Source organism: Etheostoma spectabile, chromosome 13, assembly GCF_008692095.1.
Source record: "Etheostoma spectabile isolate EspeVRDwgs_2016 chromosome 13, UIUC_Espe_1.0, whole genome shotgun sequence".
Taxonomy (NCBI): Eukaryota; Metazoa; Chordata; class Actinopteri; order Perciformes; family Percidae; genus Etheostoma; species Etheostoma spectabile.
In genome coordinates, this window is record NC_045745.1 from 14,926,848 (window position 1) to 14,945,196 (window position 18,349).

At 39.9% G+C, this 18,349-nt stretch overlaps 3 protein-coding genes, 1 long non-coding RNA gene and 1 pseudogene across 5 annotated transcripts in view; 1 reads left to right on the plus strand and 4 right to left on the minus strand.

Annotated features, from left to right (window-relative positions):
* txndc15 (thioredoxin domain containing 15) overlaps window positions 1–1,789 on the minus strand; it is a 5,497-nt gene extending 3,708 nt beyond the window's left edge. Inside the window, exons 1-2 of the mRNA XM_032534174.1 lie at window positions 1,521–1,789; window positions 598–917 (exon numbers count right to left, since the gene is read on the minus strand). Coding sequence (XP_032390065.1) covers window positions 598–917; window positions 1,521–1,617 — 417 coding nt within the window. The 5' untranslated portion in view covers window positions 1,618–1,789. The remainder of the gene's footprint in view (window positions 1–597; window positions 918–1,520) is intronic.
* Window positions 1,790–4,626: 2,837 nt separating this feature from the next.
* LOC116700746 (uncharacterized) lies at window positions 4,627–5,359 on the minus strand. Its single transcript, XR_004334720.1, has 3 exons — window positions 5,227–5,359; window positions 4,761–5,018; window positions 4,627–4,652 (listed from the first exon to the last, which is right to left on the minus strand). It is a non-coding gene; the product is annotated as an uncharacterized LOC116700746 (long non-coding RNA).
* Window positions 5,360–5,407: 48 nt separating this feature from the next.
* LOC116700865 (tripartite motif-containing protein 16-like) lies at window positions 5,408–7,272 on the plus strand (annotated as a pseudogene).
* A 5,407-nt stretch (window positions 7,273–12,679) lies between these two features.
* On the minus strand, window positions 12,680–16,512 carry c13h5orf24 (chromosome 13 C5orf24 homolog). Of its 2 annotated transcripts, none has more exons than XM_032534176.1 (2): window positions 16,194–16,512; window positions 12,680–14,086 (listed from the first exon to the last, which is right to left on the minus strand). In XM_032534176.1, exon 2 carries the CDS (start codon window positions 14,078–14,080, stop codon window positions 13,469–13,471), a length of 612 nt encoding a protein of 203 aa, XP_032390067.1. In that variant the 5' UTR covers window positions 14,081–14,086; window positions 16,194–16,512; the 3' UTR covers window positions 12,680–13,468. The 2 variants fall into 2 exon arrangements, with proteins under 2 accessions (XP_032390067.1, XP_032390068.1); XM_032534177.1 differs by having other exon boundaries at window positions 12,680–14,083; window positions 16,194–16,511.
* Window positions 16,513–17,086: 574 nt separating this feature from the next.
* ddx46 (DEAD (Asp-Glu-Ala-Asp) box polypeptide 46) overlaps window positions 17,087–18,349 on the minus strand; it is a 14,280-nt gene continuing 13,017 nt past the window's right edge. The window contains exon 23 of the mRNA XM_032534324.1: window positions 17,087–17,591. Within this exon, the coding sequence (XP_032390215.1) occupies window positions 17,544–17,591 (48 nt within the window). The 3' untranslated portion in view covers window positions 17,087–17,543. The remainder of the gene's footprint in view (window positions 17,592–18,349) is intronic.

Sequence of the window (18,349 nt, forward strand, 5' to 3'; positions counted from 1 at the left end):
GGGGGGCTAAAAGCTGCGGTATAGTCGGACAGTTTCCAACCGTTTCCAGCAGCCTTCTAGCTGAACAAGAAGTGACTAAAACACTGTGGTCCAATTCTGATTTAATAAAATGTTACCAGAACCGTATATCAGCTTGTACTAAGTCTCCAGTGGTTTGAATTATGACAGAGTGGCTCTCAAAATGCTCTACATGCGATCTGTTGCTGATTTTAATTAACACAGTGTAGATGATCCGTAATCTGAGCAGATTTAGTCTCTGACTTCTAAACGTAACTATCAGCCACAAAACGTGACTTCAAATCAGACAAATAGCAGTTAAAATCCCTCCAATTCAAAATCAATAAAAAAGTTTATATAAAACGTCCTGTTGAGTCAATTCTAAACCAATCAGATGTTAAAGCAGCTGAGAGGCCGGCGTTTCCCAGCATGCTTGATTCTGCGCAGACAAAAAAAATAGCAAAAAAAAAGACCCAAAGCTATTGAATTTACATTCACACCAGACTAAGAAAAGTAGCAAATCCTCACAGTGGTGAAGCTGTAACCAAGCTGCACTTTACAACAACTTCTATTCATGTTATAGTGTTTCTAGTGAACTACCTGCTGGGATGATTCATCGCTCCCCTCCTCCAGGGATGCTCCACTGGCAGCCAGAGCAGGTGAACCACATTGGGCACTGTTCTCATCACAAGGCGGGGAAAAGCCTGACTGAAAGTCTTTCACATTTTTGGGGAATAAGGACTCAATGTCAGATGGATCGATGGGTGTTTCGGTTCCCATCACGGCATCTGCGATCTCAGCTGTCTTGAACTGTCTCTTCGGCAGAGAGTCCAGGCCTTCTGACTCCACAAACTTGGGGCTGTTCTCCAAGTCGGACACGGCGTCCTCTGACAGCATGAGCTCCAGGGACTCAACATTCTCTAAAGAAAAAGTCAACTATAGATCAAACACAGTACATGAGACTTATCACACATTTATCCGTTTTGTTTTTTAAAAGTGTGTGACACAGTGCTAAAGATAGGCTCTTTGACAGTTTCTCTAAAGAAAGTGCAACAATACACTGTTAAAATAACAGTAAGTAGTTATATTAATACTAATAACTAGACAAAATTAATCATGATCATTTCATTGTGTTTTAACAGTAAAATAACTTACCAGTTTGCTATCAATTTACCATTTATTAGTGATGGTTACTAAAGTGTAACCAAAACTAACCTCTTGCTCTTCCTTGCAAGGTTATCAATGCGTAAAACACCAGCTTTTCGACTAACGTTAAACCCCTAACGTTAGCTATGTCACATTGTAATTTTATAAATTAACGTTAGGCTAACTGCTACACGCTCACTCGCGTACGTTTGCGGTTAAATTAGTTTAATGGACAGGGTTCGTTTGGTTAAGCTGACACACCATGGAGACAACTTCTTCACATTAAAGTTAAGTCGATAGTCAGTGTGATAACACGTTAGCTGTTCGCTAGCTGATATTAGCGCTAACGAGCTAACAATCTGCTGTCAGTCTCTTACCTTGTGCGGTCACAGAAAATCTCAAACAGTTATATAATATAAATAATAAAACATACAAGACGTGAGGTTTAGTCAAAATCCCCGTCATATCTTTCATAATTAGCTAGATAGATGCAAAAATGAACGGTTATCACGACATGTTGAGAAGTGAGGTGACGTTTTTCGGCAGTTTCCAGCTGTGGCGGAAGAAAATAAGTGTTACACCATCCGAATTCTGCTTCCGGTGACTTCCGGTGGTAGGCACGGACCCGCCCCTGGATGGGGGATGGGTCCATAGACATATAAAGAGTAGACGCCGCATCGACCGCTACTGCCTATTGGCGCCGACGAGCCGTGGGGCCGCCATCTTGGACCGGTCACCCGCTCCACTCAGTGTAATGTGTTTGGCAGCTGAAATGAGCTGTCAGCGCGTTTAATTAATCAATCTCACTGAATACCGAACTGATTTTCATGTTTTTTTTTGCTAAAAAGGTCATACATGTAGCTATGAAACAGGACACATGGTTAGGCGTATTTTAATATTCATAATGTGCTTAACAGTAATAGAATATTCTGATATGATATAAAGTCACCAGACGTCCGAGATCAAAACTGGGAACATAATCACCGAAAGGGAGAAGAATGGTGACATTTCCAGTTTGACTATCAATCTTATTGAAAAACCTAATGTGTCTTTAAAAACAGAACAGGGACAGAGGTAGTTAGTGAATATTGCAATATCAATATGAATTCCGATATTTTAAAAAATGTAAAATTACAAATAGATTCATAAAAATTAAAAAGTTTTCTTATTTCAACTGACAGTCATACATTAGTGCTGCTTTTGGACACGCAGAATAGGTCATACTCACTTATGTAACAATCTGCTGTATAATGATATTGCGTTTATATCTCTTGCACCCCTAACAAAGCACGCGTACCAGTACTTGTTTAAAGTAGCAGGATGAAATGAAAAGTGGCAGTTTTTATTTAAACTGCACATTTACTTGGTTGAATCTCCCTTAAAAAGTCACAAATCTTAAGTTATGCAGCAATTTTCAAAACACAGATACAAAATGCTTTACAGAACCCAGAGTGAAAGCGATGAGATAAAATGCAATCACAAGCACAAAGATTTGATGAAACACAAACAAACAAACAGATTTACAGTAAACCGTACACCGCTCGCTAAAACCCCTGAAAGAGGACTGTTTTGCAGAGCTTCTTTCTCGTGCTCCCTTTCTGCAGTTCAAGAGAGGTGAGTTTTGCAATGTGGTGCAGCCTTATTTTGAAAAACACAGACACAACCAATGACAACAAGTCAGAATGATGGTTGTCGATGCCAAACTGTGTCTCCTCAATGTGTTCCTCAAGCAGAAAAAACGTCCTCCGTTCCAATTCTCCCGTACGATATGTGTGACTGTTGAAACCTTAGGAGTGTGCATTGTCGAAGCTCGGCGGATCACTTCTCGCAGCTCTCAGCACCTTATTATAATAATAAAAATCATTGTATTTATATAGCTCTTTACACAGTGCTCAAAACATTTAGAACAGATAAAATAAAGCAACATATATCAAAGACTTAAAAAAAAAAAAAGAAGAAAATCAAACCTTCTGTGCCTTGTGAAGGAATCACTAGGCCACCATTGTTTTCAGGGTCAGAAGGTGGTAGCTGTTATCAAATGAAGATGGTACACGCATCTCTGACCAAGCTCGCACGGCAACATCACAGGACAGCTTTCGTAGAATCTGCCGGACTACAAACCTGCTATGTAGACAGAGCATTTTCCACCAGACCACCAAAACGAGTGGGAAGATAACTGTGGTCACACACAAGTGCCGAAATGTTGGCGAATGGAGATGGATGCTCTTCAGCAGTTTCAGGAGAGGACATCTCCACAGCGGACAGGGACACAGTGTTATCTTGGGCTGCCACATTGCCCGTCTCACCTGGTGAGACACCACAACGAACAATCAGACGCGGGAAGATAGCCCGAACTGGCGTGCTGATGGATTGTTATTCCAGCCGCCTTGTATGGGAAAAAGGCACACAATACCTAATTTATTACAAGATATAAAGAATTTATTAATATATTTTCAGAATGTTTGTATTAAAAGAACACAGACCCTACCTGACGCTCTGATTGAATAAATAGGAGCTCCAAGTGATCCTGGCTGAACCTGTAGGTGAGCACATACCTTGAACTTGGAGCAGTTCAGGAATCATCAGCATCAACGTGTCGATATTGATGACAAATCCAATGATGACAAGTATCTGCAAAGAAAAAAGGTGGATTCTCTGATCATGGCAAAACAAGACACCCAAGAAAGCACAATGTGATTTTGTTCATTCAAAAGCACTAAAGTGAATTTTCCATCACATCCATCAGTAATGGGTAAGCAAACGGCAAACAATTATCAGGGGGAAGATAATTAGTTTGCATCCATGTTTTTAGGAATGAGATCAGTTCTTGTTAACTTATACAGTATACTGTAGATAATGGAACTATTGTCTACAGGAAAAATTACCCAGAACTGGGGAACAACACATGCATACCTACCATTTTGACACCTACATGTACTTACTCCTACATGATGCTGTGAAATACATACCATTTAGAAACATCTAGGACCTGAAACAAATGATACATGATAATTCCAACAGAAGCTAAACTGCATATTGACAAACATTTAAAAAAGATATCATGTCAACATACATACCATCTTCTGACACCTGCAATAAAGTTGAGTGGGTAATACATACCATTTAGCATCTTTGACCTGAAAAACACACTGAAAACAAAACTCACACATAAACAAGACTGAAGCAGTTAGAAGCATCTTAGGAACGCGATGCATAACAGAACAACAGAGCATCTAGGAAGCGATGCATAACAGAACAACAGAGCATCTTAGGAACGCGATGCATTAGGGGAACAAAGTGTTATTGAACTCATGTCATGAATTAAAAACACTATTTTGATAGACCTTAGATTGGTAAATGGGAGTTCCACTTTTGTCAGCAAAGTGAACAAGTACTCGGCTCTTGACAAAAATGCTTTCCTCTCCATCACTTCAAAGCACCCAAGGGAGCTTTGAATCCTTTGGCACGAGGATTGCGTCCATCATTGTATCAAACAGCCTGTCAATAATCTATAAAGAAATATAGGCATCTAAAATCACTATCATTATAGGGTTTTATTAGGTATCATTATTTTGAAAAAAACATGTAGTTGGTTCTATAATCACTAATTGTATTACCTCAATGAATTCTGCCGTTGCCTCACAGTCCTTAAACTGAGAGTACCCAAGATCCCTCATTGTGCGGAGAGCCACTGACACGGAGCGACTCAGTGTCTGTGCAGCCAGAGACACCCTCATCTTGTGGTTCTCAAAGTAGACATGTTTGTCTGTAATTTTATTGGCAGCATGCAGTCCATCTTTTTTTTGCCCATCATTGAGATGATTGATGTACCTCCAATTGATCTGTCCGGTGGCCGTTGCAATTGGACTGTATGCCTGCAGATTAAGAATCAGTCACTGCTCAAACAAGTACAAACACGCAAAATCATCACATCCAGCAAACACAGTACAGTAAACATAGCCTAGCTAGCTAGCTGGCTACGATGTCAATACAGTAATATCAAAGACCCTTGATCCTTCTCAACTCTCTGGTAATATTCTATTCACAAAGTACAACCAATAGTACGGTAATGTTAAATCTTACTTGTGAAAAGTAATCCCCCGAGCCCTGTTTTCAATGGTCCGCCGATTTGAACAGGAATATGCTGCACAGTGCTCTGGCATCTTGAATCTTCTGCTGCTAAGCAACGAGTATGACCGGTCCAAGATGGCGGTTGAATTTCTCGCGCTGAGCTGCCAATGCGGCGTCTACTCTTTATATGTCTATGGATGGGTCCATCCATGGCCCGTGCGCCCTCACCTCCCTTACAGAAAGTTATCTCAGCCTCACATGATTATTGCACTGCACATTTCAGCTGAACTCTACACAACAACTAATTTGATTTAGTATTAAGACCGTTTATTACAAAACTGGAAGGAATAAATAATGAACACTCAAAGGTTTCCATTAGTATTACTTTCCAAAACACTTATTCACAGAACAAGTTTTAAAATGGACATTTTAGTTCTGATCTCAGTGAGCAGGAGGAGAAAACACACAGCTGCCCTCAGTGCTGGCAGAGTCTCACAACAAGGCCTGTCCTGGTGAAAAGTTGGCCTACAGTGTTGGCAGAGTTAGTGGAGGAACTGAAGAAAGTATGACCTTAAGCTGCTTCACCTGATCATTCCTTTGTGGGACCCGGACACGTGGCCTGTGATTTCTGCACTGGGATAAAAGTGAAAGCCTTCAAGTCCTGTCTAGTGTGTACGGCCTCCAGCCTCAGTACAGCGTAGCTCCATTAAAGAAACACAAGCTGGTTGAAGCCACTTTGAAGCTTCAGGAGAACATCTGCTCTCACCATGATGAGATGATGAAGATTTTCTGCCGCACTGATCAGAAGTGCATCTGTTATCTCTGCTCCATGGATGATCATCAAGGCCATGTCACGGTCTCCGCTGCAGCAGAGAGGGCTGAGAGGCAGAAGGAGCTTGGGGTGAGTCGGCAAAAAGTCCAACAGAAAGTCCAGGGCCGAGAGAATGATGTCAAGGTGCTTCAGCAGAGGGTGGAGGTTATCAATCATTCTGCTGATGAAGCTGTGAGGGACAGTGATAAGATTTTCTCTAATTTGATCCGTCTCATTAGGAAAAGAAGCTCTGAAGTGAAGCAGCAGATCAGATCCCAGCAGACAACCGAAGTGAGTCGAGCTAAAGAGCTTGAGGAGAAGCTGCAGCAGGAGATCACTGAACTGCGGAGGAAAGAAACTGAGCTGGAGAAGCTCTCACATACAGAGGATCACCTCCATTTCCTGAACAACTACGCCTCGCTGTCCCGTCTGAGTGAGTCTGAAGACTTATCCAGCATTAATGTCTGTCCTCTGAGCTCTTTTGAGGATGTGACAGCGGCAGTGTCTGAGGCTAGAAATAAACTGCAGTCGGTTCTGAGTGAGGAGTGGGCAAAGATCTCACTGGCAGTGACAGCAGTGGATGCTTTACTGCTTCCAACAGAGCCCGGAACCAGAGCTGAATTTATGAAATATGCTTGTCATCTCACACTAGATCCATATACAGCACACAAACGTTTTGTCATTGAGTGACGGGAACAGAAAAGCAAAATGAATGGCAGCAGACCAGTCATATTTGGGTCACCCAGACAGATTTATTGAAAGGTGGCAGGTCACGACTAGAGAGGGCCTGACTGGACGATGTTACTAGGAGGTGAAGCCATGTGTAAATGTTTTAATAGCCGTTGCATGCAAGGATATCAGCAGAACAGGGACCAAAGACAAATGTGGATTTGGAAATAATTACAAATCTTGGGCATTAGAATGTTACAGTGGTAGTGTTTATGAATTTAAATATAACAATATTGTTACTTGCATCTCAGGTCCTTAGCCCTCCAGAATAGGAATTTACCTGGATCCCAGTGCAAGTACTCTGTCTTACTACAGCGTCTCTGAAACCATGACTCTCCTCCACAGAGTCCAGACCACGTTCACTCAGCCTCGCTATGCTGGATTTTGGCTACCAAAAACTGTTGGAGACGCAGCTGAGTTGTGTGAGCTCAAGTAGACAAGAGTTTTAAAGAGTGATCCATCTCTGTACAGTAAATGCTAAGGTGTGTCTGCACAGAGATCAAGAGGTCAAATGTGATGGGGGGGGGGGGGTCTGGTTGTTTTGTTGTATCAATCTAATGAACATCGTGAAATGAAAAAATATATGTTGTCAGTGTATGTTGTATTCACCAAACATTAATTTCATTCATTTTCATTTGCCAATGTAACGTAATATAAGGTTTATGTGACATTATTTTAGTTTTACCATATGTTAATAAACGTAATTTGCATAATTTAACTATAGTTTTCTACAAGTCCTCTACATACTGCTGTTATAATCCATACTTTGCTGCTGTTGTAAAATCACATTACATCTTTCTTTTCTTTTTTAAACAGAATTTAGGAAACGTTTAGGAAAAGTCAAAGTTCAAAACCCTACAAATAAACAAATAGTTGACTTGCCACTATTTTAACAAGCAAGCGTCTATTCTTCAAATAATCACACTGACAACGTGCTTTATCCTCCTGCTTCCCCTATATGAGTGTCACAAAAATCTCTTGTTTTTCTATTAAATTCCTCAACTTACTGAATGTTTTAAGATTTTTTTGGTGACAGACAAAACAGGGAGATTAATGAAGACAATGGCTCTTTTGAAAAAAATGAAACAATTCAAGAAAATAGTTCAGCAGAATGTGTTACTTTCAGATTTATTACACAACTTTTGAACATTCCACAACAATCATGCAGGAATAAAATGGAAATTATAGAAAGCTTTGCCAATCACACTTTAGGAATAACTGAGCTTCACGTCATCTCAAAAACACTCAAAATGTGAGGTAATATTTTTTTGAAATCATTATCTACAGACAACAGACCATGTGTGATTTAATGCCGATGATCGCAAGAGAAGAAAATCACGCATAAAAACAAAGAAAACATCAAACTATCAATTCCTGCACTGCTTAAACGTAAAATGTTACAGCTAAAAACTACAGGAATGTGAATAAATTAACCATCTTATTGAGTGTATTTTAGGTAAGCCACCTTCCATAACCATCCCTCAATCTCTTACTGTATCCTTTCTCCAATGTCCTCCATAGAGGAACGTCATTTGTCAAAATGTCAGTGCCTTCCATCAAGTAAACTAAATTCAGGAAGGAAAAAGTGTATGTTTATAACATATAAGTTCTTACATCTTGTCCATACATTTTACAAAGTATTTTAGATAAGAACTCAAGGATACATAGTGATGTACGCGGACGTTCAGGGTGCTCTGAGGTTACACCTAATATGCTGGCAAATAATACATCAGTACAGTGTTCTCATGTCATGTCTTTGATTTTTACCATTTCAAGAGTGCAGAAAGCCAAATATCTGAGCTAATGTTAGACAAAATTATTATGATGTTCAGGCATTTTTATGAAGAAGGAAGCCCTGCTAAAAATTCTCACCTAAATCCTAACAATGTCAAACACTTAGTCCAAGCAATCTATAATCCTAGTCTAAACCATGTCTGCCTCATACCTAAATGTAACCGTTTCAAGGCTTAAGGAGCCGTGAGATGCCCATCAGATGCCATGTAGCCGTCCCACTTCCCTCTACCAAAATCCCATTTGCAGTAACTTTAAATGTATACCAGCCCTTAAAACAAAAGCCTTGCTCAACAGGACGTGCTTTACTCCATGTCCAGATAACTAATAAGAATTTTAATATGATTGTTTTTAGCTGCCTTTACCAAACACCATTTTCAACGTGCGCCCTGTGTACCGAGGCTCGCCATCCTCGACGCAGCGGCCCTTTGTAATTCCCCCCCCCCCCCCCCCCCCCCCCCCCCCCCCCTTTCATGTCTAAGCTGTCCTGTCAAATAAAAGCCTAACATGCCAAAACAATGATCTTAAAAAAGAAGAAGAACCAACAACCACGGGTAAAAGACCATTGAGAGATTGCATGGATTTACAGAAGTTAGTGGTAGAGATGCTAGCCACTGTTCCACCAGCACACTGTCAATGCATGGAGCTCTAGCTGTTGACAAAACAATCATTTGAAATTTTAATTTGTTTGTTTCAATGTTTCAACTTTTTAGTAAGACACCCCCATTAAGTTGCCGAAGCTACTGCAACAAAGGCTACCTAAAAGATGGAGCAGAGGCCTCCTTCACAGCCATTGGAAGGTGTTAACATCTATGTATTATAGATCTATTTAAGTGTCTCAGTAAGCCATGACAGTGTGACAGTGACTGCTTTTCCTGCTGTGACATGTCAAAATGTCTTACTGTGAAAAAGGGGCTATCCAGTGCATCTGGCTAGCATGCTTATCCCATCAGACTCCACCTCACCATATCCAGAGCCTGAAACACAAAATGAGGAAAATAAAAAATAAAAAAAATATTCCAACACAATCACTGTAAATGAAAGACAAACTTTAGAATGTGAAACAGCAAGAAATAATGTCAAAAAAGAAAATCAATGACATTTGGTACATGGCTACACAAGAATTCAATCTAAAAAAAAGAGAAGAAAACAACTTTCTAAGTTTACATCTTCAATGTATAGCAATTTACAATGCATTCAAAAAACTGCCATTTTAATCGAATAAGATGCAACAATTTGAAGTTTTACAAAACAATCACACCTTTAGTGGGATAGTGGTCTCCAAGTGCTTGTTTTTTTCAATTACATTTTACACAGAAACTTTCAATGCTAAGGTTATTTTGTGAGATGTCGGAATATTTTCTTTAAATCAAATAAATGCCTACAGTTAGATATACGTCTTATTCTTTGGTAAAGGAGGGTGAGAAGGATGTTTGTACGCGACATTTCGGTAACCTCTGTTAACACTACACACATCAACAAAACAAGTGATAGAAGGCCTTGTACACGAGTATAAAAATACAACAATAATAAAAAGTGGTAGTATCAAAGTTTCCACAGTACAATACATACATACAACAGATTATTGCACCAAATGTAACTATTTTATATCGATTATCGTGAGATAGTAACTCAGGGGAGCTACACCGCTTGTTCACGCTCAGGATTTAAATGCCTGTATATGAATAATACCATTAACTGAATATTCACCAAGTTCTAAGATTTAAATTTCAAATGATAAAAACAAAAGATGACAAAGAGAAGGTATTACTGTGGTCAAATCAGTCCCATTGGATCTAAATCATATTTGACTGCATGTCACCGTATTTACGGTGCATTAAGCATGTTGTGAAGTAACAAATATGAAACCAATAAAACTACTGCAACTTTCAATTCTGCACTTCTTTGCTTAATCATTTTGACATTCGCGTTTCACAAAAACGCCAGCTTCACAGTGAGTCACAGTCTTGACTCAAGTGATCTGCAGGGCTGTGGTTTTGCACCTCAAACAACATCAACACACACTTCAAGACTTATACTTAAGTGTGATCCTTGTAAACAAATGAGACCATGATTGATAGTGGTTTCTAAGTGCTCCATTAGGTCAACTATGTGGCTAGTAGTTGTTAAAATGCTAATTAAAACATGTATCTTAAGTATTCTTTTTTTTCTATCTTTGAGCAAGAATATAAATAAGATAGTTTTAAAGACAGTTTGTGTAAATGTTATAACTACATTGTTAACTGCCATATCAATCATAGTCACTGCATTTTGCAACACATTCAACTGTAGATAAGATTATATTTTGGATATCAATCTGTCCATTTTCTGGAAATATATCTTTACTTGTACTTGAATTTTGCATGTTTGCTACGGTTGTATTCAAATTATGCAAATAGTGGTTTTGATGGATAACACAAAAGATACAGAGTGATTATTTTGGTGGCAGACTTCCCTATAGTGTGACAAAACATACATGGAGTCCCTTTTAAAATAATGTACTCTCTTTCTCCACATATCTGGGTCTATAGAAATGAGAATCTAAAACCGTCGGGTTAAAAAGTTGATTGCTTGTTTAGATTTTTGTATACTTAATCTTTGATCAGATATTTCCTGTTAATTGAAGAGTGTATCAGTTTAAGGAAAGCTCTTTTTCAGCTGCTTTGTGTTGAGACACAATTAAACATGAATGATTTCAAGACATTTGGGGTATTTTGTAAAACAGAACAAATTGAGGTTTTGTAGAAAAACTAAGTGAGTTATAAAATGAATATTTTTGTTATGTGTAGCAGAACTTATGATTTAGTATTGGAACCTTTTCAATGGTACCCTGCCCAAGGCAAACTGACAAAAATCAGAGTAGAGAAACCGTTTCTACCAGGAGAAAGCTGACAAAGATCCAGTTCCTGCAGTGGCATCGTCAGTGAGTAGGGGTTTTGAACTGTCTGTAGTAGGCCGGATGAACTACCTCAAACTTTACTGTAATGACGAGCGACCCAGTAACAAGCAGGACAGAAAAACACCGTTCATCCAAACGTTTACCCGCAGACAACTTCTCTGTGGCGATCAACTGTGGTCCACATTGGTCAATTATTAGCAGGTTATAGGAAAATCAGCACGTAAACTAAGCTGCTGTCATGTTTATGCTTTTTTATAGTTTATATCTTTCGTTAAAAAACAACAACATTAGTTTGTATTTGGATTACAATCTCTAGGTTGACTCAGTTGCTTTGATGACACTTGCATGCAAACTACACAAAGACATTTCTCGAGGTGACATTAAGAGGGTGAACGGTAAGACATCATTAGCAGGAATAATGTTTTTAAGTGTTATTCTGGAGCCGAGTGGAAGAAGTTAGATTCATTGGATTTCAGTTTTGGGGCACTGTTAGCCTGGAGGATTATCTGTTCATCTGTCTTTAAAGTGCCACTGAGCAAGGCACTTGGCCTCCAACTGTTCCTCTGATGGGAGATGCCTCTCATGTTCCAAATGTGACACAAAGAAGGTGCTACATATAACATTTAGCTTTTTAAAACAAAGTCCATGTTTCCAACAAGCCTTCCGGTGGCAAAGCCAAGGTTGCTACCTCTCTCTCTCGCTCTCTCTCTCTCTCTCTTTACATGTGTTTGTTTAGAGAGCAAGAACAAGAGGGAATATCCATTGGCTAATATGGTGGTCGGGTTGGATCAGTGGGTAGAACAGGTGCACTTATACTGAGAGGTTTATGCCTCGAGGTCCAGGGTTGGAATTTGAACTGTGACTATTTCCTACATCCCTTCCCCCCCCCCCTCTTTCCCCTTTCTCACCTAGCTGTCCTTACAAAATCAAAGGCGATAAAATAGTTTAAAAAAACAAAACAACCTTGGCTAATATGTAATTCAAACTGTAGTGTGATGAACATTCAAAGTTAAATTTGTCCTTGTTTTGTGCTTTAAAGCAACCCAACCGACTTCACACAATTGTAGCTATTAATCTTCTCCGGATGGTCTTCTTTGTTTACAATAATAAAACGTTTTAAAATGAATGGTTCGCTTATTCAGGGGTGATGAAGGGGAACTATGCAGTTTTTTAGCTTAATTTACCTTAACTGAACAGCTTTGAAGTCTTTGGAATGGTGATATGACCTTTTACAAGTTGAATGGTGGCCGTCCCGCTCCCCCCTAGCGCCTGTGAGAAGAAAAAACCACCCTTGCAACTTTCGGCCGGCAAGTCGCTGTCCTCAGCGTCACAAAGGATTGCGTGATATCAGGTCTCGCAATTTAACAAATTGCTTCACGGCACTGCAGACATACATGCCCCCGTTCAGGAACCGAGTAGGTATAAGAACAAGGTAGCAATGGAGTTTTTCACACTATCCACATGGCTGAGCTGGTAAAAAAGAAGCTGAAAGCTAGGAACGCATTGTCGGAGGAACAGAGAAAGAGGAAACGGCGGACTGACCGAGCGAGGAGTCAGACACAAGTAAACATAGGAGCTGCCAAATATCTATTCTAAAGCTGCAGGGGGAGCTCTATAGAGAAACCTGCGAGCAAAAAGCAAAGAAATGGCCAAAACTGCATAGCGCCCCTTTAAAATGCTACATAAAGCACACCAAAGATGAACCTACCACTACAGTTAGAAAGATAAAAGCCTGTTGCTCAATGAACATCTGATGTTATTTTTTTCCAAGGAAACAGATACAGCAAGGTGTAGTGAAACCGTCCGCACACTATAGATCTCCAGCAGTGGCACTGACAGACTAACAGTATTTTATCAGGTGGCAGGCACACAGATGACACCAACACGAATTATATAAAATCTCCTCCTCACAGCCTTACAGCAGACTGGAAAAGATTACAATCACCCCAATATCTGTCAGGAAACCTGTGCACATGCGTCTCTGAGTCAACTGATGGAGGGTGACTGGAAACAGAGTAGAGCCTCTACTCATTAGCTGTCTTCTCTTTGCAGGAAGGTTCACAGAGGATGTCCTTGTGTGGCAGCGGATAGGGGAAAGCCGCTCCGCTGCAGGTGCTGCCATAAGCCAGTTTGTTGAGGCGAGACAGGCCCTTGATGCTGCCAGGAGGCCGTCCGGGGCTGACCTTGTACCCCGCCGCTCTGGTTGTACCCAGCGGCCTTCCCGGGCTCGTCTTGAACCCTGCGGCTCTGGTGGTGCCGAGGGGTCGCCCTGTGCTGGTTCTGTATCCGGCTAGCTTGGTGGTTCCCAAAGGCCTCCCGCGTCTGCCTGTCTTCCCAGCAGCCTTGTTCTTCTTCTTGCCGTCGTCTGGCGCTTGATCAGTGCTTTTAATGCTGGGTATTTTTCCAGGCGTGCCCCCGAGTACTTCTTGTCTCTGGCACACCATGGGCTTGTGGCTCTGGGTGGGCAAGGTCATAGGAGCCAGCGTCATCTGGAGGGCCGACGGAGAGGGAGGAGGGTAGAACTTGTTGGCCTGGGTGCACAGGTCAAAGTGGGCGGCGGGGTGGTGGCTGTCCTCTGCTAGGCATGACGGCCTGCTAGTCATGCAGAACTCACTGCTTGTCACCTGGCGCATCATCCTCTGCTGGGGGGTGGAAATAAGTTACAACAGTGTTATTATCACACTCACAAATTAAAGTACTAATATCTCTGTGTTGAGTCAGTGCTGTTGTATGAACATCTACACAATAAAGGTTGGCGTCAATGTTTTGGACTTGCATAAAGAAAGGAAACCTGAACACATTTAGGGCTTTACAGCCTTTTTTATGTTTGAGGCGAACACCTAGTTTAAAGAAAGACGTTATCCTACATGCTAGGGCTGGGCGATATATATCACAATATTTTTGACCAAATACCTCAATATCGATACTGCAACGATATTGTAGGGTTATTGTGTGGTGCTTTCACAAAATATTTACACAATGAGATTTTCGATAAATAATCATCAGTAATGTGGACATAATGACCAAGTGGGTAAAAGCAAATAATAGAACAGTCTGTTAAGTTCAGAAAATGACATACCTTTACTGTAATAGAGCCTTTAAAACCAGGAAAAGACACTACTTATGCCATGTTATATTACGAAATCTAAATCTAAGAGAATATCTAGTCTCATATCACAATTTTGATACAATATCAATATATTGCCCACCTCTCCTTCATGTATTTGCCAAACCAACCCAGTCTTCGTCATTAAAGTATTTTCTCTTGTACCTATACAGTTGTGCTCCTAGGTTAACATACCCATGCTAAAGTTGACTAAAAAGAGAATAAAAAAAAAAAAAAACATCTTTTGGAAATTGATCTTATTGCCTTAATTTAAAAAATAGGAAGAATCCAACCTTTAAGGACACCAATTTTATTTGTGAATGAATAATGTATCATAAATAAATAAATGTTCCTTAGGGGGCATGAGTACAGACACCCCTGTGTTATATTCCTATAGAAGCAGGCAGATTTGTATTATTAAAAGCCAGTTATTTCATGGATTCAGGATACTAGGCATCCTGATAAAGTTCCCTTTGCCTTTGGAATTAAAATAGCCCGACATCATCACATACCCTTCACCATACCTTGAGATTGGCATGGTTTTATTTCAGTTAACCTAATAGCTGGTTTGACTTGCAGTGAGAGATGATCCTATGGAAAGTTCCCCATGCCTATCTCTAGGTATGGGAAAGAATATGTGATGGGGGGCTATTTTAATTTCAAAGGCCAAGGGAACTTTATCAGGATGCATAGTGTCCTGGATTTAATTAAGGCATTAAGATGAATTTTTTGTAGTCCTCTTTTTAGTCAACTTTAGCATGGGTATGTAAACATATGAGCAACTGTATATAGCAGATATTGTGATGTTTTGTTGTTGTTTTTTCATTCGGACCTCTCACAAGCTAAAATAAATAAAAAGAGTTCAGAGGTCAAAGAGTTTAAATGGCTTACTTTTAACTAGACCAACAGAATTGTTCAGATTTTGAATAAACCACCCCAATTATGAGTGTAAATGTACAAGTGTGATGTAAGTAGGGGTAATGATTACTGAGATTTAAAAAAAAGGGCCTGGGATAAACATCTTGATAACAAGCTGTATACACCTTACTAATGGGATGCCAAAGTGTCTTTGAGCAAGATGCTGAATGCCTACCAGCTGGTGGTCGGCAGCTGACCCTGACCTCCTTGTGGAAGCTGCAGTGAAGGGAATACTTTCTCTTTCATTACTAGTATCATATAGCCTGCACAACCTTGTAATTACAACGAGTTAACATTTTTGACTGTCTACACACATAACTGCTCTTCAATTTCAGCATTACCATCTTCATAACTAATTATGAGGCTATAAATACTTGAAGAAGGCAAAAGGACAGACTGCTGCTGATGTGATTTCTGTCTCCTGTAGAGATGTGGACCATCACAAATAGTACACTGTTTGTAGTAATGTTCATTCACAAAAATATGCACATGGATTCTGCATCTTTGACGACAAACCCTCATCCTCTCTGTGTAACAATACAACACCAACGACCGAATTAAGCCTCGTTTTGGCCCGAATAACGGTCTTCAATAAAGGGGTTTACAATTAGTAACAAAAGAGCGGAAATGTGGGAAGACATCCGATTTGACTAGTTACATGTAGGCAAGATAATTCATCTATATACACCTTCCTGCCACCAACATTAGCACTAAGGTTACTGTACCTCGATTGTTCGAAGATCTCGGCGTAGAAAGGGTTAAGGAGAAAAATGATCTTTCATCCCTCAAAGCGTGAGTCGATCCATTTTCCCCAAATATGTTGGCACCACAGGACGTCGGCTAGCTAACGTATAATCACCACATCGGATTGTTTCGGTGTGAACGTTAACGACACGCGAGATGCTTCCGCTTTGACGGGGTTTTATTGCCCAGCTCCAGAGGTTTGGATAAGAAACGCAGCCATTTTCCATTAAAAATTAATAAGACGGGAGTGCAGTCTGAGCATGCGCAAAAGCACCAAACAGGGGACGCAAAGGTTTTTCTTCTTCCCCTACTCAACCCCTTTCACATTTAAACGCTGTTTCACTTTTAAACACAAAATACAGTTTATTTGCATCCAACAAAGCTGCAAAATGCTGCATTCATTTTGAATGTTGTCCTGAAATTGAGCCGTATTCCAGTTTAAATGCTTACAAACAGCACTCCACTACATGAATAATATACAAAAGAGAAGCTATTGAATAATTAAAGCAGTACGCAGGAGAATATGGAATGCAATTTAGGTCAATATTAAATAAATGACCAATGCCATTTATTTACCAGCACTTTATTTCTATCTGTTATATTTTATGAATGGGGCATGGACAATAGGAAATGAAAGTTCTCTGAAATAAATCTAATTGTCTTAGCCTTTGACAAATTTCCTTTTTAAACAAAAACCTATTTATTGAACTTTGACTAATTTATATGTATTTTTTTTATATTTATTGCTTCATTTATTTATATTTTAGGATTTTTTTCATAAGCATACTTATTTATTTATTTATTCATTTCCGACTTAAATGGCATTCCACAGTATCTATCAGAGTGTTTAATGCAAACAGCTAGACAAATGTCTTTTAGCAACAAATTTTTATTGTGCAGAAAAGTAAAAACATCTTTCATCTGCCTATTTCTTCATAAAGTCTATGGCTGGGATGTTGTTTGTACATACAACAGAGTGAAATCTGACCCAAAAAAAATTACATTTAAAAGAAAATGTCATACTTAAAAGTCATAATGCAGATTGTGATGGTTCAATGACACCGGAGGTCAAACCCGCATTAGACATTTTGGTATTTATGGTCTGTAGATATAAAATCAAAGGAAACTCAAGTGAAGCACAGAGGAAACTAAGGGGGGGGGGAAGATGACCAAAAAAAAAAAAAAACATGAACTAAACTTAGGTTAATGACGGGAACATTATCACATATATATATAGACTAAAATATTCTTCAACCACTTTAATGAAACTGTAGAGATGACACGGGACTGTTGAGGGACGGAAACTCCCCCGGCGAGCCTTTGTTCCTCCTCTACAACACTTTGTACCGGCCTTTGCTTGTCGGCTGGTAGGAATTTTGCTGTAAAGAAAAAAAAAAAATACAATAAGTGACATCTTGCCTAGATATTTGCTAAATAACAACCATGTTGTTTTGTTTCCAGCTCTCAAAATCTAGTGTCAGACAAAATCTGGTATCAGCATGAGATCCAGTACTGGTTATTGATTTGAAGAGGCAGGAGCAGGGCCGTAAATTAACACAGAACCACCCACCAAATGCGGGTGAATTTTGCAATTGGTGGCTAACACTGTCAATCTACCTGCCACATTAACAAGTAGACAATGAGAACTGAGTGATTAAGACGCGTAACTATTGGTAAGCAGGGTACGCAGTTGCTTATGGGCCTGGACCAATCAGGGGCCTACATCACTGGAATTCATTGATTAACAGCTGGGGGCCCCTGTCGCATTTTCATTACTCGCAACAATCCCAGCAGTCCCACATGCAGCCACTGACCAAGCGGGAGTAAGAACGGGTCAAATTCATTTCCTTATTTCTAATATGAAGACAAGACGTGTCACTCAAACATCTCACATTTACCAACACAACGTACAACAAAAGACGTCCTGCCAACATGTACACATTTAACATCAATGTAGGGCTACGCTGTAACGTTTTTTTCACTATAAAGTTGCTGAAAGTTGCTGCTGTTTCAATTCTGTCAGCTCTCTGCAGCAGGCGGGGCTCAGTTACCCCCCCCGCGACTGGCGCGCGCACACACACACAAACACACAGGGTGGATGAAGGAAAAACGCAGATGAGATGTACAGGATGACCTA

What these genes read in the sequence shown, in the direction of transcription:
- c13h5orf24 (XM_032534176.1), bottom strand. Translation starts at nt 14,080, where the DNA reads ATGATGCGCCAGGTGACAAGCAGTGAGTTCTGCATGACTAGCAGGCCG.